The sequence below is a fragment of the Phragmites australis genome, chromosome 11 (assembly GCF_958298935.1).
Source record: "Phragmites australis chromosome 11, lpPhrAust1.1, whole genome shotgun sequence".
NCBI classification, from domain to species: domain Eukaryota; kingdom Viridiplantae; phylum Streptophyta; class Magnoliopsida; order Poales; family Poaceae; genus Phragmites; species Phragmites australis.
The window spans coordinates 31,310,325-31,333,276 of NC_084931.1; the positions used below are offsets into that span (position 1 = coordinate 31,310,325).

At 42.7% G+C, this 22,952-nt stretch overlaps 4 protein-coding genes across 8 annotated transcripts; 2 read left to right on the forward strand and 2 right to left on the reverse strand.

Moving 5' to 3' along the window:
- Nucleotides 1–4,895: 4,895 nt before the first annotated feature.
- On the forward strand, nucleotides 4,896–9,054 carry LOC133884746 (uncharacterized). Its single transcript, XM_062324288.1, has 7 exons — nucleotides 4,896–5,100; nucleotides 5,689–5,807; nucleotides 6,449–6,531; nucleotides 6,802–6,923; nucleotides 7,602–7,766; nucleotides 8,517–8,610; nucleotides 8,698–9,054. The coding sequence occupies exons 1-7, from the start codon at nucleotides 5,070–5,072 to the stop codon at nucleotides 8,903–8,905; spliced, it is 822 nt and encodes a 273-aa protein (XP_062180272.1). The 5' UTR covers nucleotides 4,896–5,069; the 3' UTR covers nucleotides 8,906–9,054.
- Nucleotides 9,055–9,146: 92 nt separating this feature from the next.
- LOC133884745 (probable ADP,ATP carrier protein At5g56450) lies at nucleotides 9,147–12,889 on the forward strand. The gene is made up of 2 exons (XM_062324287.1): nucleotides 9,147–9,769; nucleotides 12,058–12,889. The coding sequence occupies exons 1-2, from the start codon at nucleotides 9,395–9,397 to the stop codon at nucleotides 12,682–12,684; spliced, it is 1,002 nt and encodes a 333-aa protein (XP_062180271.1). The 5' UTR covers nucleotides 9,147–9,394; the 3' UTR covers nucleotides 12,685–12,889.
- A 625-nt stretch (nucleotides 12,890–13,514) lies between these two features.
- On the reverse strand, nucleotides 13,515–16,988 carry LOC133884743 (nucleosome assembly protein 1;2-like). The gene is made up of 11 exons (XM_062324286.1): nucleotides 16,794–16,988; nucleotides 16,662–16,705; nucleotides 16,430–16,525; nucleotides 15,631–15,723; nucleotides 15,253–15,364; nucleotides 15,065–15,129; nucleotides 14,742–14,926; nucleotides 14,468–14,645; nucleotides 14,345–14,388; nucleotides 14,039–14,201; nucleotides 13,515–13,937 (listed from the first exon to the last, which is right to left on the reverse strand). Exons 1-11 carry the CDS (start codon nucleotides 16,855–16,857, stop codon nucleotides 13,869–13,871), a joined length of 1,113 nt encoding a protein of 370 aa, XP_062180270.1. The 5' UTR covers nucleotides 16,858–16,988; the 3' UTR covers nucleotides 13,515–13,868.
- Nucleotides 16,989–18,494: 1,506 nt separating this feature from the next.
- LOC133884760 (protein REVERSION-TO-ETHYLENE SENSITIVITY1-like) lies at nucleotides 18,495–22,603 on the reverse strand. 5 transcript variants are annotated; one of them, XM_062324304.1, is made up of 4 exons: nucleotides 22,468–22,588; nucleotides 22,204–22,257; nucleotides 20,903–21,275; nucleotides 18,495–20,261 (listed from the first exon to the last, which is right to left on the reverse strand). In XM_062324304.1, the coding sequence occupies exons 3-4, from the start codon at nucleotides 21,182–21,184 to the stop codon at nucleotides 19,842–19,844; spliced, it is 702 nt and encodes a 233-aa protein (XP_062180288.1). In that variant the 5' UTR covers nucleotides 21,185–21,275; nucleotides 22,204–22,257; nucleotides 22,468–22,588; the 3' UTR covers nucleotides 18,495–19,841. The 5 variants fall into 5 exon arrangements, with proteins under 5 accessions (XP_062180288.1, XP_062180291.1, XP_062180290.1 ...); XM_062324307.1 differs by having other exon boundaries at nucleotides 21,379–22,257; XM_062324306.1 differs by lacking the exon at nucleotides 22,204–22,257 and adding an exon at nucleotides 21,379–21,422 and having other exon boundaries at nucleotides 22,468–22,574.
- Nucleotides 22,604–22,952: the final 349 nt, after the last annotated feature.

The following is a 22,952-nucleotide window of genomic DNA, read 5'->3' on the forward strand; positions in this document are numbered from 1 at the left end:
TCCTACAGATACCAAAATCAGTTCCAATAGCTAAATTTTAAGTACATGAGCCAAAAAATTCAAACAGAATAAAAAAACGTTAGTACAAAATAGCTACGCCTAAAAAGTACCTCCGAGATCATAAGATGCAGCGAACCCTAATCAGACTCTCAATCAGCGAAATCCTTGATCCCACGCTTGTCCCACGCTTCGCACGCCGCCGTTGGTTTCGGCGCCGCCCGCTGCGGAGCGGTCGCCGGTGGGGTGGCTTCTTCGCGCGCCTCCCGTAGTCCGACAAGGGCGTCGTTTGGCGGCCAGCGGCGGGCGGCTGCAGCGCTTGTCGGGTGAGGGCGACAAAAAGATTGGCTCGGAGGAGATGATGACTTCCATTTGCTTTCTGTGCAATTCTTACGGTTCTTTAGAGTCCATGGACAGCAACTACATCACCAGCCTGCTGATGGGTGTCACCGCCTCTGCTCCGGGGCTCGACTTCGACACGCTAGATAGCGGGTTCTTGGAGACGCTCTACGGCGACGGTGGTGCTAACCTAGCATGGGGTACGCGAGTCCTCGGAGGGGTCGTCGGTGCCCGACCTAGCGTCGGCACACGTGAGGGGGGACAAGAGCCTAGTGAAGTTGAAGGTGGAGGAGGCGATGGCGAGTGACAGCTTGTTTCCTGTGTTTAATCGCTGCAGCAGCAAGTTAAGGTGAGGATGCCACTTACATTTGGTTACGTCACACGGCCGTAACTCAAAATTTTGGTCTTTTTTCTATTTATTAAACTTCCATTTCTTGTTCATGAAGCTCACCGTGAATCCGCAACATGACTTCAGCACCTGCCTACACTCCTACACAAAGATGTGAGCTTGAATTATCTCATTTCTGTTGCTCCAAATCTATGAAACAATCCGCCCCTAACATGTTATTTCCTCGGTAATAATTAGTGATCTCTATGTCTATTAGACACGGCTCTACCCCTACACAACCAACCCACAATTTGCTTTTCAGAAGCAGATGACTAATTATCGATATGGTGTGATTGATGCAGGTTATTTACAAGCTGATCATACAAAGATCGAGTTCTAATCCCAGGTAATCTCCAGTGTTGATATTTTTGTATATATAGAGTTTGAAGACCTATGGCAAAGTGAAATCTTAAGGTGACCGCCATTAGACTTTAGGTCTGAGAACTAATTAATTTCATGATATGCTGGATGTACGACAGCTTGATTCTTCTCATAGAGATCATATCGATCTCACAAAATTAAAGTAGATTGTGTAATAGATATGGTACAAATATTATAAGCACCATCTTATAAAGTTCTAATATGTAAGATCTGATTTGTATTGGACCGAACCATGGTGCAAATCCTATAGATTACTACATGTCGTAAATATTTTTACCATAGCGTGCGAGTGTTGTAATTCCGTTTACTCTAGTTACGTTGTCCATACCCGAGTTGTAACTATTGTTATCATGACTTGAATGGTAATCGCGGTGACAGTGCACCTGCCAGTGTCATAATTAGAGTTACGTTGTACATAACCGAGTTATAACTATTGTTACTATGACTTGAATGGTAACTACGATCACAATGCATCTGCTAGTGTCGTAACTAGAGTTACGTTGCACATACCCGAGTTGTAACTGTTGTTACCATGACTTGAATGGTAACTACCGCTGATATTTATATGTTTAAGAATAGTTATTGAAAATATCATGGTTTGAATTGTAGCCATTTAAAAATATATCCTCCTAAATATGTGCGTTGATTTGAAATTGGAGTTTGAGATCAAATGCACATATAAAGAAATTTTGCGAAAGCTCCTCTATATCTTAGAATCCGTAGGGAGCAAGTGTGTGAACATGATAGTACGTGATGCATATGACAATATATATCACAAACAAAGGAAAGAGAAACAAACATCAACGTATCTCATGGCATCACACTAGCGCAAATATAATTAACTTACAAATATGAATTTAACAACTACCACACCACACATAGTTCCTCTTGGATGTTTTTTTTTATGTATTTCTTGTACTTGTTATAGTCATCCTTCTTCATAATTTTTTAAATTTTCTTACAAAAATGCTATTTCTTCATCATCCAAGTCTTCATCTTCACTTGAATTTGATTGTTTGATTTGCTTGCTCTTCCTTGCCTTGAATGCTATTTCTTTGTTCTTGGAGGTTGAACTTTGCTTTGCAAGAATTTTTTTTACTTCATTGGTTTCCTCCTCCATAAGCTCATGAGTAAGGATCCTTCCAAGTATTTCACTTGGTGTGAGCCTCTTGTAGTCCATTTTTTCTCGGATGAGTGTGTCCAAGGTGAGACTTTTTGGTGCAAAGGCTCTAAGCAATCTCCTCACCATCTTGTGATCATCGAGCTCTTCACTTCCAAATTCTCTTATCTTATTTACCAACAACATCATTCGGTCATACATGGTTTGGGGAGTTTCATCGTCCTCCATAACGAATCTTCCCAACTTTCCTTCAAGTAATTCTATCTTGAACTCTCTCACACTTGAGGTGCCTTTATTGGAGACTTGGAGTGTATCCCAAATTGCTTTATCCTCCTCAAGCCCATCCACCTTGTTGAATTTCTCGGAGCTTAAGGCACTAAGAAGAACGCTTGTTGCTTGAACATTTCGATGGATTGCTTGCTCTTATTCGGGTGTGAGTTTAATGTCTTCCGTTGAAAAGTTGAGACCTACACACACGATCTTTCAAATGCTCGGATGGAACGAGATTAAATGCATCTTCATCTTGTGCCTCCAAGCGGCGTAATATGTGCTATAAAAAACAGCGCACGCTCGGAACGCACGGAGATGAAGTTGTTAGAAGGTGAATTCAATTTACTATAATCAAAATTAAATTCGACTCCCCTTCTATCTTTGAAGCCACCAGCTGTTGAAGCATCGACTGAATCCATTGGCCTTCTTGAGCCATTATCCGAAGTTTCACCTTTTGGACTGTTTTCTCTCCGGATGCTGACATCTTCAAATCCTCCAAGTGGTGAAGCCTTGTACGAGGTTAAGCTCTGATACCAATTAAAATATATGAGATATCACCTAGAAGGGGGGTGAATAGGCGATTTCTGAAATTTAAAAACATGACAGCAAATTATTGGATTCGGATACTCTGGGTTATACAGAATTCGGATACTCCGGCCTTATCCGAATTTTCTGGATTATACAGAATAACGAAACTAAAGAATTGTTGAGTAAATCTAAGTAATTCTAAATGTTACCACAGATTCTAAAGGAGGTCTAAGTACCTTATCACCAACACCTTGCAGTCACAAGCACACAAACAAGTAGATCGGGAAAATCCCCAAATATTAACTAAAACAAGTAAATGTGCAACAAAATGAAGTGGACAAGAATTTGTTCCCGAAGTTCGACCACTTCACAAAGCGGTGCCTACGTCTCTGTTGAGGAGCTCACAAAGAGTCGGGTCTTTTTCAATCCTTTCCTCTCCCAAACGACCACAAAGATCAAGCGAGTGTTCTTACTCAAATCAACGAGATAATACAAACTTCCCAGGGCACTCCACAAATTTGGGTGCTCTCTGAGTGACGCATTGCCGTCTAGGAGCTCACAGCTCCAAGAGAAAAAAATGCGAATCAAAAGCTCGTTGATTACCTCAAGTGCTCAAGAGTAGAATTTTTGCTTTCTAGCACTCAAACTCACTTCCCAAAATCTAATCCTCAAATCTTGCACAAATTTGAGCTCAAGAGGAGTTAGGAGGGCTATTGAATGGCTTTGAAAGTATTTGTCCACAAGTTGGTTCAGCAGCACCCTAACAAAGGGGGTGAAAGGTATTTATAGCTCACTTCAAAAAACTAGCAATTACAATCTATTTTGAACTGATTTGGAGTATCTGGGTTCACCTGGAGACTCCGAGTAACACACGATAACTTAGGCAAATACACTGTCCGGAGCCTCTCCGGAGGGTCCGGAGACATCAGAACCCAGAGTATCCGGACCAACGCAGAGACTCTGGGTTAAGCACATAAGGCCCACCTGATACTCTCTGATGGAGTCTCACTCGGAGACTCCAGCCACGAACAGAACACCGGAGTATCCGAGCTAACCCGGAGACTCTGGGTTAAGCACACAAGGCTTACCCGAGACTCTCTGGCGAAGTCTCACTCGAAGACTCCAGCCACAACCAGAACACTGGAGACTCCGGGTTAAGCACATAAGGCTTATACGAGACTCTCTAGCGGAGTTTCATTTGGCTCCAGACACAAACAGAACCCTGGAGTATCCGGGTTCACCCGTAGACTCCGGGTTGAGTTTCTCATACTCAAACTGAGACTCTCTGGTGGAGTCTTACTCGGAGACTCTGACCGACTGAACAGAGTCCGGAGTATCCGGGTTCACCCGAAGACTCCGGGCTCAGACAACAAAACTATTTTCTGGTGTCCGTAAGTGATTTTATTTCTCATCACGAAGAAAACCCCTTAGAGATGGTCTAAGATAACGGATGGGCCTGATGGGTGAGAGATAGAAAAGAGAGAAGGAAGGGGATGGTATGTGGGACCAGATCAAGGCAAAAATATATTTTTTAGCTTCATTTAATAGACTTTTGACATAAGTGGAAAGGAAGGGGCAGAAAATAAAACCAATGACATTGAATGAAGGATAAGTTTTTTATGGCACAGAGAGAAGCACTCTACCATTTGACGGCAAATATGATTTTTTTTTTCTCGAATTAAAAACCCTAGAATGGTCAATCAGCAACCCAAAAAGTTACTTTAATTGCAATCTGCCAAAGCGAAACAAAAGAGTGAAAAATCTTGGAAACACAGCTAAATTAGTGGCGTAGGCAAATTTCCTGGGTAGGTGGAGCACCGTTCGATCGTGTGCCGCGGAAGTTCTGGACCGTCCAAATCGGCTTCTTCTTGCACTGCTCGAGTTCTTCCGCCTCTGCTTCCAGCGACCACGGCCGCGCGACTCCTCTCCCCGTTTCCCCCGCGCGCGCGGCCTGTGTGCCCCTCCGGCCAGCCGCGTAGCTCGTAGCCGGCTGCACTGTGAAAAGCTCGACCACGGTCGTGCGAGCCTCACCTGCCGTCCTCGTCCATGCCTCCGGAGAAATCCCCGCAGTCCTCAGGTATGATGCGCCCTGCCCCTCTTCTAACTCCCGCCGCGCTCTCTCGGAAAAGGGTTCCTGGTGTCTGGATTTTTATCCGATCTGTTTCTGTGTGCCGTGATTATGCGATTGAGGACATGTTGTAGGCTCGTAGCATGAGATCGAAATTTGGATGTTCAAATCTCTATTGAATTATGGAGATTCTATGATTATCCTAGTTATGCAGGGTGGGCTTCAGGATTTTTTTTTTTTTTTTGAGAGGGGGGCTTCAGGATTTTAGTCACAAGTCATCAGATTTAGTAGGATTTTAGAGCATTGTACTGCAGGAGCAGGTTACTCCTTACTCTCTCTCCCTTCTAAAACGGCGAGATTTTGAGTGGGTTTAGTCAGATTATAATCTGAACTAGGTCAGACTGGATAATCTTAAGCCCTATTTAGTGTCCACTGCCTACTGATTTAGTTGATTTTGTGAAGAATTATTAAGCTTTAGCTCTCCAAGTTGGTGTCCATGTTGAATCTTGATTTATATTTGACGATATATTGTGTTTGTCGACATTATTTCCTACTCTTATATCTATTTGTATGACAATTTGAATATATCGCTTACAGTTGTTTATGAACAAAGAGTTGTAATTCCAAACAAGCATGGGGAGAAGCTTGTTGGTTTATTGCATCAAACAAGTTCAAAGAAACTTTTGATCCTCTGTCATGGATTCCGAGCCACAAAGGCAAGTCAGTACATCCGTAGGAAACTTCTACATTGTAGTAAATTAAGTTTTGAGCTTACCTTTATAAGATTCTTATGTATATTGTCTTTTTCCCCCTACGTGTATTGTTGTCATATAAAAGTTTCCTAGGAAGTAGGAACAAGATGGCCTAAGAGATATTTAATATCAAATTCTCTTTGATAGTTCCCTGTGTATATGCTTTATAAGGATGTCGATTGAAGTGATAAATAGGAGTATAAGACTACTTGTATGGCTTTATATTTGTTGTTCTAAATTATTTTTTGGGTGGGGGATGGGGTGGGGCATTGCTATTTCTGTATTCTTTCCTGTGACTACACACTTCAATCGCCTTGGTCCAAATATTATTTGCTTTTTGGCAAAGGTTTACTTCTGCATATTTGTTCCACCTGCAATCTACAGCGTAATCAAACTGCAATAACAGGTTCTGCTAGTCTATTGTAAAGAAATAGCAACATGCTGCAACCTATCATAACAATGATCTGTACATTCTCAATGTATGGCAAATAAGCATGCCGGTAGTAGGAGATTTTGTGGATAGCGAGAAACAATATGTTTCTGCTGGAGCTCTATATTATTATTGTTACTATTAATAGTCTGGGCACTTCCAAACATTATTGCAGGATGACAGCATCTTGGTTGACCTTGCTGCTGCTGTAACAAGGGAAGGAATTAATGCTTTTCGGTTTGATTTTGCTGGAAATGGGTAAGCCATTTGTATTGATCATGGCATAGCTTCACAGAATGATATCACTCGTCATGGAAGACTTTTACTGAAAGTGTTTGAATTAAAATGATTCTTTATTATAGAGAGGCATTCTCTAGTGTTTTGTACTAGGTCAGCTGCTAGAACCTGCCATAACTCATTAAAATTTGCATACCAATAATACAAAGTTATTTGAGTACTGTTCTTGCCGATTGCCCTATTGAATTTTTCTCCCAGTGTTGACCTATGTGTACTCTTTCTCTTTTCCAGGGAAAGTGAAGGTGAATTCCAATATGGAAGCTATCGAAAAGAGGCAGATGACTTGCGCTCTGTAGTATCATATTTCTCAAAACAGAAATATGACATTATTGCTCTTATTGGGCATAGTAAAGGTAGGAAAGCTGCTGTGATATGTAGATACTACTTATATTCATCAAGAATTTTTTGGGTTTTGATGCTTAATGTTTACAGTAATGCATGTATGCATGCCTAGAGAACTGTATTAATGTGCGTAGTTGGCATCAAAACTTGGTAGTGATGCATACTTGGAATACTGCTCTCTGTGTTTGTTGCCTCATGGAAGGATGTGTGCAGACTGCAGAGCAATTTGTATATTCATATATTACTGAAAGTAATCACTGCAGTACTTTAGCAAGTCATACCTGCCATGTAATGCATATCCTGATCTCACATGCTCTCTTCTTTGTGTAAATGTAATATCTGAAGGCACGATCTTGTTATGGTAGTTGCCACCATAGCTAAAAATTGCTCAAGTAAGGGGAGAGATGTCCACCCTAGCATTAATATGTGGGAGGTGAGAATCAAGCCCTAGTTGACTAGGTAACATGTAACAACTACCCCTGGTAGCCACCATAGCTTGCAGGAAGATAATTTCCGACTTGTCCATTAACTTCCATTTTCCATAATACTTGAACAAGTTTGCATAAGCATTCCTTTTCCGATGATGTGATTTTCATCATTGAGAGTAATAAATTGTGCCACTCATGATTTTCATCTAGGTTGCACAATTTATTTTCTATGTTCTGATTACTTGTATTCCTTACCTTCAGGTGGAAATGCTGTGCTTCTATATGCTTCCATGTACCATGATGTTCCCATCATTGTGAATATTTCTGCCCGCTTTGCATTAGAGCGAGGTATTGATGGGCGCCTTGGGAAGAATTTCATGCAGAAAATGAAGAAAGATGGGTATATAGATGTCAGTAATAAAAAGGGTACAAGCTTGCTTTACTTGATATGGCATTCTTTTTTGTTAATTAAGTCTCAAGATTATTACAAGTCCCTGAATCAAGTGAATAATACTTAGTTTTCTAGTTAAAATAGTCATGCTGCATTGACCATTGATGGAATTATGCTGGCATTGTACCTGCATCGTAGCCTGGTAGGCTTTCCCTGGTAAGGCCCATTAATAAGGTCAAAGGTATTCATCTGATTTGGCATTGAGCTTGGAATTATCAGACATAAACTATAGGTTTGGTGATTCTGCTAACTCTTTCCAAGCTAGGGCACATGCCAATATGGCTGAACAATCATAAAGTAGGTTATGGCACTTACACTTCACTTGGCATGCCTTTTGGCTACTGAAGTAATCTATTTGGCATGTACCTTGGCACCAATAACTAAATTCCATTTTTGGTTCACTGTAAACATTTCAAAGTAGTCTGTTTGGCAGCTTAGAAATTGACCAATAACCACAAAAGTCTCGTCCTAAGTTGACTTACACTGCAGCAATCTTTATTGGCTATTGCTCCTTACGTATCCACACTTATTTCTGCAATGAATTGCAATCGAGATTACTAAATTACTTTGTACGCATCATTGTCCTTTTATCTACCTTGTCATGGTGTAAAACATTGACAGAACCCTGGAAGCATTATTCTGTATTTCTTCTAATGTTCATAGATACTGCATGATTTGGATTGAAACACGCAGCCCCATTGAGATATTTCTCGGTTGTTATGCAGGGGAGTTTGAGTACCGGGTGACGAAAGCAACTCTGAAAGACCGGCTGAGCACTGATACCCTTCTTTCGAGCCGTGCCATAAGCAAAGACTGCAGGTGGCAAGCTATTCTCTTACACTTCTACCGACACACATACGTCCTTCAAAGAAACGACCCGTAAGGAAAATCTGTTCTGATGTGCAGGGTCCTCACAATCCACGGCTCCAAAGATGAGATCGTCCCGGTGGAAGACGCCCGGCTGTTCGCGGCAAACATCCCCAACCATGAGCTGCGCATAATCGCAGGCGCCAACCACCGCTACACCGGCCACGAGCAGGAGCTGACTTCACTTGTGCTGGGCCTCATCAAGTCCCATCACCAAACCACGTTGCCATTGCGTCCAAAACTGTAGAACTCTTCGACACGACAATTTGTGAAGCCTGATCCTTGCTCTAAATTCCTTGTTCCAATCCGGATGGATGTGGATGTTATCCAGAACTGGATTTGCTGGAAGATACATCTCAATCGCCATGACTCGCAAGTCAAAAAAGTCTGTACCATTAGTCATTGCATACAACTGCCTATCCCCTGTGCAGCTGTGCTCATCACTTGCTGTGCAGTGCAGGGACTCCGTGACAGTGACAGGTGGGCCCCAAAGGCATCTCCTTTTCCCATAGAGATGGAGGACACGCAACGCAACGCAACGCAAAGGTCATCCCAATGCGCTCATCGAGCCCAACCGGCTCGAGTGGTCGAGCCCAACCGGGCTCGACAACGACCCGAACCAAACAAAGCTCTACGATGCGACGAACGCGCACGCTCGCCGAGTCGAGTAGCGGAGTAACGTACTGTGCTAGGCTAGACGCCGCGCCCCCACAGCGCAGGGGAGGAGTGCGAGCGAATGAGCGAGGAGGCGGCGGCGCGGGCGGGAGTGGAGGAGTCCATCGGGAGGCGGCGGGATGGGCGTGGGGAGGCGGCGACAGCGACGGCGGCGGCGGCGGCGGGGCGGGTTTGGGAGTTCGAGCGGGATCTGGTGGCGGGGGCGGTGATGGGGGGCGCGGTGCACACGGTGGTGGCGCCCATCGAGCGCGTCAAGCTGCTGCTGCAGACGCAGGACGGCAACGCGGCGCTGCTGGGCCGGGCGCGCAGGTTCCGGGGCTTCGCCGACTGCGTCGCGCGGACGGTGCGGGACGAGGGGGTGCTCTCGCTCTGGCGCGGCAACGGCACGGCAGTCATCCGGTACTACCCCTCCGTCGCCCTCAACTTCTCGCTCAAGGTTCCTTCCCTTCCCGAACCCGCAAGCCCCACCGTCTTTTATCCTTTCATTTTGGAGCTCTTGATTCGTGCATTTCAAGTTACAACTGCCATTATCTTGTGTTGGTATGTGCGAGGGCATTGAATTAGATGCAATCTTGTGGTTATTTAGTTTTGGGTTCTTGGTTCTATTCCTTGTTTGATTCCTGTGCTTTGCTGTTATTTATGACGCGAGAAAAACGGTGATGAGGTCAGTGGGTGCTTGGTTTGGGGGCATCTAGTACTATTCGTCTTGATGCTTGCAGCGTGCGGCGTGGATGAAAGTCTGGACTCGTTTGTAACATTAGGTCGCTGCTTTTCTGGTTCTGTCGTTCTTTGTTCACAAGTCACAACAGATGAGATTTGGTGGGATTTCGCTTTCTAGAGATGAATGTTGGTCGCCACTAGTGGCAAAAGATTGAGAGAATAAAGTGCTCGTGTGCCTTGTCTCAAAGAGCACTAGATACTAGCAAGTGCTATTGAATTTTGAACGGTATCTTTTGTGCATATATTCCTGCACTCTTTAGGCTAATTACATACTTTTAACAAGACTGGCAAGGAATAATACTATTGTTTGTCTTGCCGTATGATGTAGTGGCAACATCAATTTATTATGAAAGCTTGGTTGTCAAAGATTAGAACTGTCGAACAGCTTTTGCACAAGACGACAAAAAGTAATGTTTAAACGTAGCAAATGGCACAGCTAGAATGAATAATAGATTTCCGGATATAGTTTCCCGTGATTCTATTGGGACATGGCATTGCTGCCACGGGTTTTGTAAGGCAGCGGATAAGGTAGCTTCTTAATGGCATATTGTGACACTTTATTACTATAATGTAACGGGTTTTGGAAGGTATGTCATGTTTGACGTGAACAGAGTGATTTTACCCACTACATAGTCCATAGCAGCCATATGATCTGTGTTTTACCAAGACTGTAACAGATGGCTTTTCTATACCTATACAGGAAATGTATCTGCCGTTCTTTATCTCCGCAAAGAGTTTCGAAAAGCCTTCAGTTAGAAGTCAATGAAAGTTGTTTGAAATACATGATTAGGACACTACATGATACACCATAACTAGACAATCTATGCCTTGGAGACCAGATTGAACTTGTATTGTAGACGAACCTTGCCTGTCATATGCCTATCATCTATAAGATGATTTCTGCACCGATTTTTAACAACTAGCAAGTGGCATGTCCCTTGTACATGAGAACCTATGTTCAATTTTTCTTATTTAATCAAGATTACATGAGTAAAATTAGAAGGTGCCGTAAGTATGTTTATGATGTTGTAATACAAATAGAATTGCATTTAGTGGTTTACTGCACGGTAGAGTGGCACAAGGTGGCAAGAGTGTCATTTGAACCTTTTTAATTTAGTTATATAACCTTAGGTTTTATTAAATGTATCAAGTTTACTTTTAGGTTTTTATGATTAAAAAAATGGAAACATGTACGGAGAGAGACAGAGTCTAATCCAGTCTGCGTCAATTTTTGGAACCATGGTTCGTCGCATTTAATCATTATAATTAGATGGTACAGCAATAACCACAATGCTATTTATGAGTGCATAGGTGTTTTTGATCTGCTAAAACATGAGCATAGTCATTTTAGGTCTAGTGCCAACTACTGGAAGCGAAATATGTATGGTATGGGCATTTTTGGTAAATATTGGTAAGAATTGCTTGAAGATGACAAAATAATGGTCATTAGTGTGTCTTTACTAATTTTCTCTATACTCCTATCTGAAGCTCAGTTGTCCCGTGATATATGGGAAAGGCTGCTGAGCCTCTCTACAACATAAGGGAAAGAAAGACAGATGAGCCAACTTGAGATTTTTTGGCATTATCATCACAAAGAAGAAATTCTGGATTTTTCTTATTTCAAATCTTCAAGGCAAATCGATCCAATCCCGTGGCTGATGAAGTTTTGAACCTTTATTTTCTTTTTCTAATATCCGTTGAAAATTTGTGTGTTTTTGCTTGAGCCGTACGAGATGAAATTTTCATATACGGTTCTTAGAGGGGGAGTCGGGCTAGTTACCTATCTCAATAAAGTATATGATTGGTTTGAGGAACGTCTTGCAGCAGATTGTTCCTTTACCTAAAATAGGAGCATTGTTTGAAGATTTCTGTCAAGGAGGTTTAAGCTTCGTGCATCTTTTGTTATAAAAGACCATGCAATGATTTACAACAAATCTAAATGATGCTTGGAGTGACTGTTAGCTCTGAAGTATCATCTCTAACCTGTCACCATTATTCATGCAGGATTTGTACAGAAGCATACTGAAAGACGCAGGAACCTCAGCAGACAATAAGTTCACATCTATTGCTCTTACAAACTTCGTTGCTGGTGCTGCTGCCGGATGTACCACCCTGGTCATCATTTATCCGCTTGACATTGCTCATACTCGTCTTGCAGCCGATATTGGCCGGACAGACACCCGCCAGTTCAGAGGCATTCGCCACTTCATCCAAACCATTTACAAGAAAAATGGCATCCGAGGCATATACAGGGGATTACCAGCGTCGCTCCAAGGGATGGTCGTTCACCGGGGCCTGTATTTTGGAGGTTTCGACACTGCCAAGGATGTGCTGGTGCCTCTAGACTCCCCGTTGTGGCAGCGCTGGGTTGCAGCGCAGGCCGTCACTTCCATGGCAGGGCTCATCTCGTACCCGTTGGATACCGTGCGGCGGAGGATGATGATGCAGTCGGGGATGGAGGTGCAAATGTATAGTAGCATCCTCGATTGCTGGAGGAAGATATACAAACTGGAGGGGGTCAGGTCGTTCTACCGCGGTGCGCTATCTAACATTTTTAGGAGCACTGGTGCGGCTGCCATACTCGTTTTGTATGATGAGGTCAAGAAGTTTATGGACAGGGGTAGGGTGTGACAGATATAGAGGGCGTTGTTCACAAATTTTTGGATTCAAGATGGGAAATGGGATTAGGCCAAAGGTACAGGGAGCAGCAGCTCGAGCATTTTGTAACTGGATGCTGATTGATTTCCTCCTGCTTACTAACCAGCTGGATGTAACTTGGCATGAACAATGTAGTTTGTTCATTTCGTGTTATGGGTAGATCTTGTTCTGTTTTGCATGTGTGCCGAACTGCCGATGCGTGTGGTTCGTAGTTTTAGCAGATCATTTACCACTGCTGCCTTTCGCATACGCACGCCTGCCTCTGTTTTTGTCTTGCAGGCCCAAACTGCTAAGGAGTTCACTGAAGGCATTAACACTCGTAGATACTTTCATGGTTGTGTGACTTGCTTCGTTAGAATTTGCAAAACCAGCTGCGGAGGTTGCTTTTGGCTTTAACGTGCACTGATCAGCGATCGAGCTGAATGTATCTAGGCGCTGGATTGCAGATAAGCTTGGAACGGTTCCAGAATTTGATCGCGATGAAGAAATAGCAACTGGGGAGTGCTAAGTTCTTTCACCAGATTCCAGAATTTGACCTGCTGCCTTTTATTGCCTAGACGATAGCTAACAGTGGAAAAGGATCAAGATATTGTTCCAAATTATTAGTACATCAGCCAAACACAAACACGAGCATTGCATACTACCATGAGACAGGAGTTATCACTAGGAACATGTGACAAAAGAATGCATCGATCGGCATAATTGCAATTTCAAGTATGCGAGGCATGGCATTGCCTGGCCAATGCTCACTTGAAATTAGACTTGAGCGAAACAACATATTGGCCACATTGAATACACGTGGAGACAATTCAAACATTGTCGACAAACTTTCCCCTAGACCAAAATTCTCCGCAACACACTTGAGGAAGATACAGCAGACTAGCCCACTGGTATGTGCAATAAGATATACCAGTCTGGCAACATTGATCACTCAAAGCATACGCAGAGCACATAATATCTTAACCAAATACAGCAAGTGACAAGACTACCAACATATAGTACCATGTCCCGAAGAAAAAACCCCCCACCGGTTCCACAAGACCAACACAACCACCCAAGGGATCCACAAAACCAAATTCAATGACATTGCATCAAGCAGAACCAAATTTTCATCATTCCATAACCACTGTCTCTGGAAATATTCAATATGCAGCATCTCACTGCTGCTTGCACTCTGCAGGTCGTTCACCCTGCTCCCCTTCCCCAGCAGCAGCACCCTTACTCTTCTGTTACAGACAGCAAATCAAACATGGTAAGAAGTGGGGTTATACCGAAATTAGCAAGGGCGTAGAAGGGACTCTCCCTCGGCAGACAGAAATTTCTGTACCTTTCCACTGTCGTCTTCATCTTCCTCGTCATCTTCATCTTCATCATCGTCGTCGTCGTCGTCCTCATCGTCATCTATAATGCCTTCAAAGTCCTCATCTTGACCAGCCTCTCCAGTGAACCATGAAACAGCATGTGGGATAATCTTGTCTCTGATGGTAGATCTGGCAATATAGAAGGATAATTTAGAACTAGTGAAACAAATTCTGAATCTTAGTGTGCCAATGCATTGATTCAATCCTGATCAATACATTGTAACAGGAGTACAGACATGCATAGAATACTAAACAAATACACACGGACATACCCAATATCATAATCTTCCTCCATTTGGTTCTGCAATTGTTCAGCCTATTGAAAAGGAAACATCAAGTCATGTTCATGCACACATGTTTAACCATAAGAGAGGGCATAGAAAAGCTAAACTTACTGTATCCTCGTCGATTTCCTCATCATCATCAGGTACTTGAGGTGGACTGAAGAAGTTGAAGAAGCTCTCACAGTCTTCAGTTTTTGTGATAGGTTTAGTGTTCTTTGAACCCTTCCTTGGCTTCTTTTTTAGTACCTTTTGTGTCAAGCACTTCCCAGGGTACCATTCAATTTCAGTACTGGGAAACAAGAATTTGCCGAACATAAGCGTTAGTGAATTTTTTCTATTCATCGAAAAGAATATAGAGCTCCACATGATCAGAAATATTAGTTACCCAATGGCTTTCTCTAGAATTGGTTCATCTTCATCAATCATGTGATATGTTTTTGTTAGCACTGAATTCTTGAAGAATGGATTTGTATCAAAGTGAAATTCAAGCTTAAAACCCTTGGGCTCACTAATCCTGTACCACTTGATGTCCTTGAGGTACTTGAGAGCTTCCTCATCTCTCTCCTGGATCTGAAAACAGAAGGACCAGAAATATTTACAACCAGCAAAAGAATGGAGTGAGGTATAAACGGGCATTACAACAAGTTGGAACACTTAGGAGAGACAGTTCTCGGAAGGAACTATTTGCATAAAGATGCAACACTTTACCTCCTCAGCCAGGACTTCGTGGTTCTTCATTGCATTAAGCCAGAAATCTGGCACACCTTTTTCTTCTGCAGAGAAGCATTGTAATCGAAGTTAAAAGAAAAATCGGGAGGATATGATTCATCATTAACACAGTTTCATTACCCAAAGGAGACATAAGAGATCTTAGTACATGTGGAATGCATGCTCACCTTTTTGCTCTGCAGGGGTTTCATCTGCACTTTTTTGCTCTGCAGTGGTTTCATCTGCACTTTCTTTTGTGATACCTTCGACCTCGATCACGCCATTGACAATTTCGTAACGCTGTCAATTTCAGGTCCAACAAAGCTATCAGATGGATCATGGCTCATAACATCAAATAGTATGCAGCAACATTGAAGGAAGAGATGTCGGTATCGTACAAAGCATGCAAAATAGGAAATCTATTTCTTTTGTCTACATACTGATCTAGCGGCTATTGCTACTTTGGAGGTGGGAGTTGCTCAGAACAGTTCAGGTAGTTGAAAGTAAAATTTAGCAATGGTATAAACTGAAAGACAACATACACGTAAGATATCAAGACAATGTACCTTTGAGTAAAGTGGTTCATACATCTTCTGATATTTAGCTTCAAGTGCAGCTCTCTCCTCGAAAAACTTTGCCTCAAGTTCATCGTGTTGGTTCTGGCAGACGGTAAACAATAGTAATGAACGTAACAGCCAAATATTACTCAAAGGTAAACTGCACTCCTTAAATGATAATACAGACAATCAAATGATAAAAAAAGTTGGTGATTGAGATGGATGACTGGAAGAAGGCAGAAATATTCCGCACAAAGTAAAACAAGATAAATCCAACCACATTAGCATAATGAGAGAACTATCGACAGATCAACAAACAAAGCTTCAAGCTAAGACATACTATTTAAAAGGTGAAAGCATATAGGTATCATGATGTTTCCCAAATTTTCCTACAGAACCCCCAACATCCCACCTTAAGTTCAGGAGCTAAAGGTTAATCACAGCCCAAAAATCTAGAGTAGGCAACTCGGCATTCATAAATACCATCAAGTGGCACACGCATTCGTAGTTACTGGCGTTTCTCCAGAATCTCTGGTAATGATAAAGAGCAAGCTAGTAAGCATGAGTTGTAAACAACAGTGCAACCTAACATTCAACAGAGTCCTTGCTCCAATTAGGGTGGAATTTCTGGTGGTATTGCACACCAGGCCATACTGATTTCAACACGCATCAACACAATCAATGAATGCAAACTTGATGCAAGTAATGGTACAAGATTAAACAAGGGTTCCTACAAAAGCATGCCACAATCACCAAAACCATCACAAAAGGAACAGTATCGCACCCCAAGAGTGGAAGCATCTTATACCTGTATCTCTCTAAGCTTCTCGACGCGCTTCCTGACCTTGGGCTCGAGGTTCTCCAGCACGTCCATATGCCGCGACGCCAATCCTTCCAGCGTGTTCTAAACAAGCGCAACAGCTAATCAGCGTAGGTTCATCCAAAAAAAACCCAAAACCAACCACGTACCCCACCAAAACCCAACCAAAATAGAACAGCGAACCGCCGAAGAAAACAAAATAAAGCAATAGAAATCTCACCTTGATCGACGCCACGAGGTTGGCCTTATCCTCCACGCTGAGGTCTGCAACAATACAACCGCAACCAATAAGATACCACACCCCAGCAAAAGTAACAGCGAAGGCACCGAGATCGATTGCGAAGGAACAAACCGGCGGCGTTGGGGAGGGCGGCGCCGAGGCCGGAGAGGTCGAGGGAGTCCTTGCCTTCGCTCATGGCTGCGGGAGGGCCCGGAAGCGGGGTTCGGGCCGGCGGCGGCAAGGGGAGAAACCCTAGCGGCGGCGCCTGGGGGCGCTGGGGTGAGGAGGGGAGAGTGGTGGCGTAGGAGGGGATAAAAAAAGAGTGGGGAATTGAGGGCTGCGATTTATAGTCGGCGCGTGGGAACTCGGGAAGACGTGGGGAAGGCGCCGGTTTGGTTGGAGTTTGACTCGCGAGCGGCGCGGTCGGCCTGAAATGCTGGAATTCATGTGATTGGTCGCCCGGACCAGGTTTGTAGTGCTCTACTATCTGGTAAGCAATCTCTGTGAGTCATATAAGTAAAAAAATTGGTTAGTTGTATTTATTTCAACACGTTGTGTTAAGTTTTTATTCGAGTGACAAGTAAAAATTAAGACGGTGACTTTTTACTTATATAAAGATAAATATAGGACACTAACAAGTGGATTCGTTTGTATGAATGGATACCGAGCTTACATTCATTAGGCTAGGCTGTGTAATATAGATTTCACTCTAGTGTCAGGATAATGTTGTATGTTTGTATTTATCGTATTAGATTGGAACAATAGATATGTATAATCAAACATATTTTTTTAAAAAATTATACGCATTTATTAGGTTAGGTTAAGAAAGATCTGGACAACCAAACATACATATAAACGCTTACTGGGTCACTCGCTGCTTCTCCCGTACCCGAAATTTCACATAGTTTTAGTGCAAAACCACCTTACCAATTCAGAGGAATTCCGGTGCGAAATCATCTGATATTCACTCTACTGGCGCGTTTAATATTTGATGAAGGGTTTGCAATTTACGAGAAAATGTTAGAACCTCCAACGACCTAAAGAGAGACATGAGCAATGCATGGGCTGCTGCCTGCTGGCTTTGGCGATCTTGACAGAAATTGCACACGAGATCGGTGATCACGGGCAAGCCTAAGCACGATTCTCGCCTTGGAAGCCGGTGGCTCCCTGTGCTGCTTCCAGGAGCAATCCTTTCCGTGCCGTGCGAGGAGCGCACAGGGTTTGCTGCCTGGCCTCTCTCACATTCGCTGTGACAGATGGAAGGCCGACCTGGCAAGTCAGTCACATCATTGCTTTCCGTGCTCCGTCATGCAGGGCCCGAAACGTGCCTTCAATGATGCTAGCAATGCTTTATGGCAGAACACGACTACTTGTGATCCGGGCTCGACCTGTGGATCGATCTCAGACCATTCCTTCGTGAGTCATTTACTTCGCGAAAGAAATTCTCATTTAGTTTCTTTCATTGTTCTAATAATTTCTTTTTACTGTTTTTTAAAGATTTTCAATGTTATTCTTTTTTATCTTTAGGATTCTCTCTAATTCCTTCACGAATCTCTTTAAAATAATAAATAAATAAAATAAATGAGAACAAATAAGAGAATTAAGCCCTATTTATTTTAGCTCAGGATTATAATAAGCAAATTATAGATATGGAATTGTAATAAGCTGAATTATGATAAATTTAAGGGAAATAAGTTGTGAGTTGTTTGACAACCTGTATTATGGAGTTTGAATTATTTTTAAATAGTAAAAGTCTACAATGCCCTCAACTATTTTGGAAGACTTGTTTATCCTTTTGTGACACGTTTAATATTCAATCGACCTTGCAGAATATTTGTAAAATATAAATAAATAAATGTCAAAAGATAAATTATTCATGCTCTCACAAATAAATTACTCTCTTCTGACAAATAAAACATTAGCAATATTATCACGAAAAACATTCATGCTTTTCTCTTCATCTCCCAATTGACTTTCATCGTGCCGAAGATTCCATGCACGCTGGGCAAGGAGGCGCTGCCATGCATGGACACCGGTCTGTTCCTTAGCCAATGAATCTCGGTAGGCGAGGGTAATAGCGAGGGTCTCCTTTGCATCTTCAACGTCGATTGACTCCATCTTGGCTAGACCATCGTCGAGCTCGTCGGATTTGGGAAGAAATATTGTGCTTAGGGTTGAAGAAAGCAGAAAGAGAGGTGAACGGGAGGGAAGAGAGAGAGGGGGTGAACAAAAGAAGGGCTGAGGGGTCAAGTGGAGGGAGTGACATTGGTGGATAATTTTTTCTAAATTTGATAAGTGATATAGTAAAAGTTCGAGTCATAAATTTGAAATAAGCTCTTTTTATAATTTATGAGATTGTTATAATCTGAGTTCCAGCTTATAATAATCAGGATAAATAATCTAAATGTTTGTTTGCGCTTTAGATAAATAAGTTAGCTTATTATAATTTTAAATAGAAATAAACAGTCTTAGAAAGGAAATAAAATAAAAAATAATAATTAGAGATGGTCTCCCCAAGTGAGTGATGAGTAGACTTCAATGCTTTTCAACGCTACAGCGGAAATGATCGTCCCTTTAAGCAGAGTAAGATGCAGCAGTACATAACCTTCAATTTGTCAAATTCAATTGGAAATTGTGAACCGGGCATAGTGTAGTTGGTTTTTGTCCTTACGATGAAATATCACTATCCAGGTTTAAGTTCTAAATTCTAGACTCAGTATATCATATCTGTAGTAGAACTCATTTATATTTTTATATAATTTACCAGTTATTCTAAATCTAAGAATATCTCCACCATTCACTTAAATTGATAAACAGTAACTATATAAAATTAAATCTTTTTACTTTTAAAAAATATATTTAATCTATTATTACTTAACTTTCATATCTACATGTTCAATATTTATCTTTCATACGATCTAAAAAATTTATTTAATCTTCTATTATTTATCTTTTATACTTTTCAAATTGATATATACTAAATTGATTTCTACACACGTGTGCAATTACTAGTTTTAATTTATTGTCTAGTACCGTTCGATTCCCACGATAATAGGGAAATTCCTACATTCCGCGTCAGGTTTCAGCATCTCTCCGACTCTTCCTTTCAGGCTCTCACGACCATTCATTTGCGTGAGCTCAATGCTCCGCCAGCGACACAGACACTGCTTCATGAGTCGATCAGCAGACCAGGCCCTTCATGCAGTACACACCGAGCACGAACCACCCGAGCAGGAGCAGCGAGAACGCGGCCATCCCGAGGAGGAAGGACCAGCCGGCCATCAGGACGCCGACGCAGGAGACAGCGGCGAACGGGAGGAATGACCGGACGACGGCCATCCGGTCCAGCCACCGGCCGCGCAGCCAGACGAGCGCCGCCAGGTTCAGCACGTTCCACCCCACCGAGCCGTCGTAGGCGAGCCGGTTCAGGCAGTCGGCCACGAACGAGTGGCTGTTACAGGTGAAGAGGTTGTAGCACTTGTGCTCAAAGTGCCGCGTCCCCGACCGCAGCGCGTCGTCCCACGAGATCGCCGTCCCGGCCTCCAAGTGGTCGTAGGACCTCGCGCAGACGTGCGCGGCGAGGTTGGCAGGGAAGCAGCACTGATCACACACCACACAACAGCGAAACCAGCGTCAACATGAGTGAGCTTGAGCTTACTGAAGCAGCTACTAAATGTTTGGGTAGAACGGAGTATGGAGTAGGCTAGCATGTAAAACAATATCCCAACTGGACATTATTTCAAAGAACACATAGGCATAATAATTTCATTCTAAAGAACTAATCAACATGCTATGCATAAATGAGAAGTTGTAAACCTGTCGGACTGTTCTGTGAACATCTGTGTGACCAGGGGATCTAAAAATGATATTAATAGCATCTATGAAAACATCTGTGAGAACTGAAGTTCAAGAAACTGGACCTGAACCAAGAAAATATCTGAAAACAAACAGATGAGCAGATGGAAAATGACGTTTACTACAACTTACTGAGAGAGAAGGCATTCCAAAAGGAAACATCATAAGTACACTATATTAAGAATCAAAATGAAAGATGAGGCCCAAAGAATAATTGAATAGTGCTTGTCTATTGTAGTTACAATATGCTGATATTAAAAACAACAATGTTGTGTTGTGTGTGACAGAGTCACACGCTAAAAGTCAGGATTCACCTTAGTTTCCAAAGATCTTAGAAATCCCAAGTTAGAAACATAAACCTGGGAGGGGATCAGTATCATGCATACCTTTTCCCTATCAAGCTGGAGGCATCTGGCAGCTGCACCATAAGCGAGATCATCCACATTCACGAAATTTGAACCTGCAAAGTCCAAGACAGTTCCATCCTCCCGGGCAATCCCCACATGCCCTATGTAGGGAGCCAGCCAGGAAACTACAGGGAGAGGACTCCAGACAATGCAGCAAGGGAACCTTGCTCTCTTTGGGTTTACTTCACCTATTGGCCATAACTCCTGCATCCCATCACTCAAACTGAATACTTCATCATCAGGAGCAGCTTCGACCTCCATTTAAGGCAATCCTTTTCAGTGACACAGATGTTCCTTGTGCTATTAAACATAATCAAATACCACCGACTTCCATGTCATGATCTTCCTCAACCTAGAACAAGATTTAACATCAATCAAGTTGTGTAAACTACTAATAAACAAACCTACGATAGTATAACTCCCAGACGATACAAACTTACAATAAACCATAATACCTGTCACTTCAATACGATGACATGCTTTTTCTTATCAAAAAAGGCTGATGATTAGGGGGAAATATGTTAGATATGCAAAGAAAAATGATAGTGGCAAATCTTCAGAAATCAGTATGACAATGACAAGTGAGCAAAATTGTCAGAGGTTGACGAGAAAAGGTTAAGAGCAATAGAATGACAATACGCAAATTAGTTTTTTTAAAAGAGAAATAAGTTGCCTTCAGGCATTACGATTTACCTCAGTAATCGTCCTATCATTACTGGTAATCTCGGACTTCTAATTATCAATTACAGTAGATAAACAAATCCCTTAGAACAGATAAGAATGTAAGATAACCAAAGTCCCCATCTGAAATTCAGAATTCTGAGACCACCTATGATACACAAGTGTTCAAATCGAAAATTCAGATGTAGTAGCGGCAGCTTATCAACTTTTATTCAGATGGATTACCGCGGGGAAAGGGTTGCAGGGGTATCATCAGTTGTTCCTTTCCCCCCTTTTCCGAGAACATATCATCAGCTGTTCTTGGCCCACCATATCATTCTACATAGTCAGCTATCCCACACGATCCCCAGAATTGAGTAATCCATGTGTGTGGGTAACTCAATGCGCTAATCAGGCATTCAGAGCAATATGAGCTGCCATTGCGTGCCAATTTGACTAGTAACTCGTTGGGCATTCATTTCTACTCGGAATTCCACCGGCAACACAGTCCCCATTAATATGCCATTGCCCATCACTTGCTTAATACAGTATTACACACGCAAGCATTCTCATCTAAACAACACCATGGTCCGTGCGAAATCTCACACCCGAAATCTCACCTGAACCTCTTTGCTCAACACCGTCCAGAGCCCGACACCCATACATCTTCACCTCTGCCGGAAGCAGCAATCCAAGGCTCCTACCACTAAAGCAGTAAAAGAAGACTCTAATCATAGCACTGATGCACTGCAATTAGACTTTTCCTACAGACTGAGAGAACCGAAGTTTCTCGAACCAAAGATCCCAATACGCGCCCCAGCACGCTGCACAGCAACAGGGGGAAGAACTGAGCTAAGGGTTTGCGTGTAAGCGATGGCACTTACCAGGGGCAGTGGGATCCTCCCTAGCAGCAGCATTTGGTGGATTGGATTGAGACGCCACCGCCGCTCGGAGCGCATTGGGGTGGGGAGCCGCAGCTGCTGTTGTTATAGCGTGGGAGGGGAGGAGGAAGGTGGGGAAGGTGCATGCACCTGGGGAGCGCGTGAAATAAAATAAATGAACACCCCAAAAATTACTCTCATTGATAATGACATATGGGTCCCAGTTCATCTCGGTAGCCCGTACTAGGTGTACACGTCGGGTGTAGAGTACGTTTGGGTCCATGTGGTTGGTTCGGACGCGGCGGGTAGCATGATCTCGCGTTGTCGTCGGCGAAGGCGATGAACGATTTGGGTTTGGGAGGTTGGGCTAGCCAGCATGGGGCTTTTGGGGCGGTTCTTCGAGAAGCAAGTTAAAATTTGATTATATTAAAATTGAGATTTTATTAAAATTAAAATAATTAAAGTAGCGTTTTGTTTTAAGTCGAGTT

Coding starts and splice junctions, on each gene's coding strand:
- LOC133884745 (XM_062324287.1), top strand. CDS start 9,395: ATGAGCGAGGAGGCGGCGGCGCGGGCGGGAGTGGAGGAGTCCATCGGG. Junction 9,770..12,057: donor CCCTCAACTTCTCGCTCAAG/GTTCCTTCCCTT, acceptor TTATTCATGCAG/GATTTGTACAGAAGCATACT.
- LOC133884760 (XM_062324303.1), bottom strand. CDS start 21,184: ATGGAGGTCGAAGCTGCTCCTGATGATGAAGTATTCAGTTTGAGTGAT. Junction 20,262..20,902: donor TCCAGCTTGATAGGGAAAAG/GTATGCATGATA, acceptor GTGTGTGATCAG/TGCTGCTTCCCTGCCAACCT.
- LOC133884746 (XM_062324288.1), top strand. CDS start 5,070: ATGCCTCCGGAGAAATCCCCGCAGTCCTCAG. Junction 5,808..6,448: donor ATGGATTCCGAGCCACAAAG/GCAAGTCAGTAC, acceptor ACATTATTGCAG/GATGACAGCATCTTGGTTGA. Junction 6,924..7,601: donor TCTTATTGGGCATAGTAAAG/GTAGGAAAGCTG, acceptor CCTTACCTTCAG/GTGGAAATGCTGTGCTTCTA.
- LOC133884743 (XM_062324286.1), bottom strand. CDS start 16,857: ATGAGCGAAGGCAAGGACTCCCTCGACCTCTCCGGCCTCGGCGCCGCC. Junction 15,130..15,252: donor AACCCCTGCAGAGCAAAAAG/GTGAGCATGCAT, acceptor GCTTCTCTGCAG/AAGAAAAAGGTGTGCCAGAT. Junction 14,202..14,344: donor GAGGAAGATTATGATATTGG/GTATGTCCGTGT, acceptor CTATATTGCCAG/ATCTACCATCAGAGACAAGA.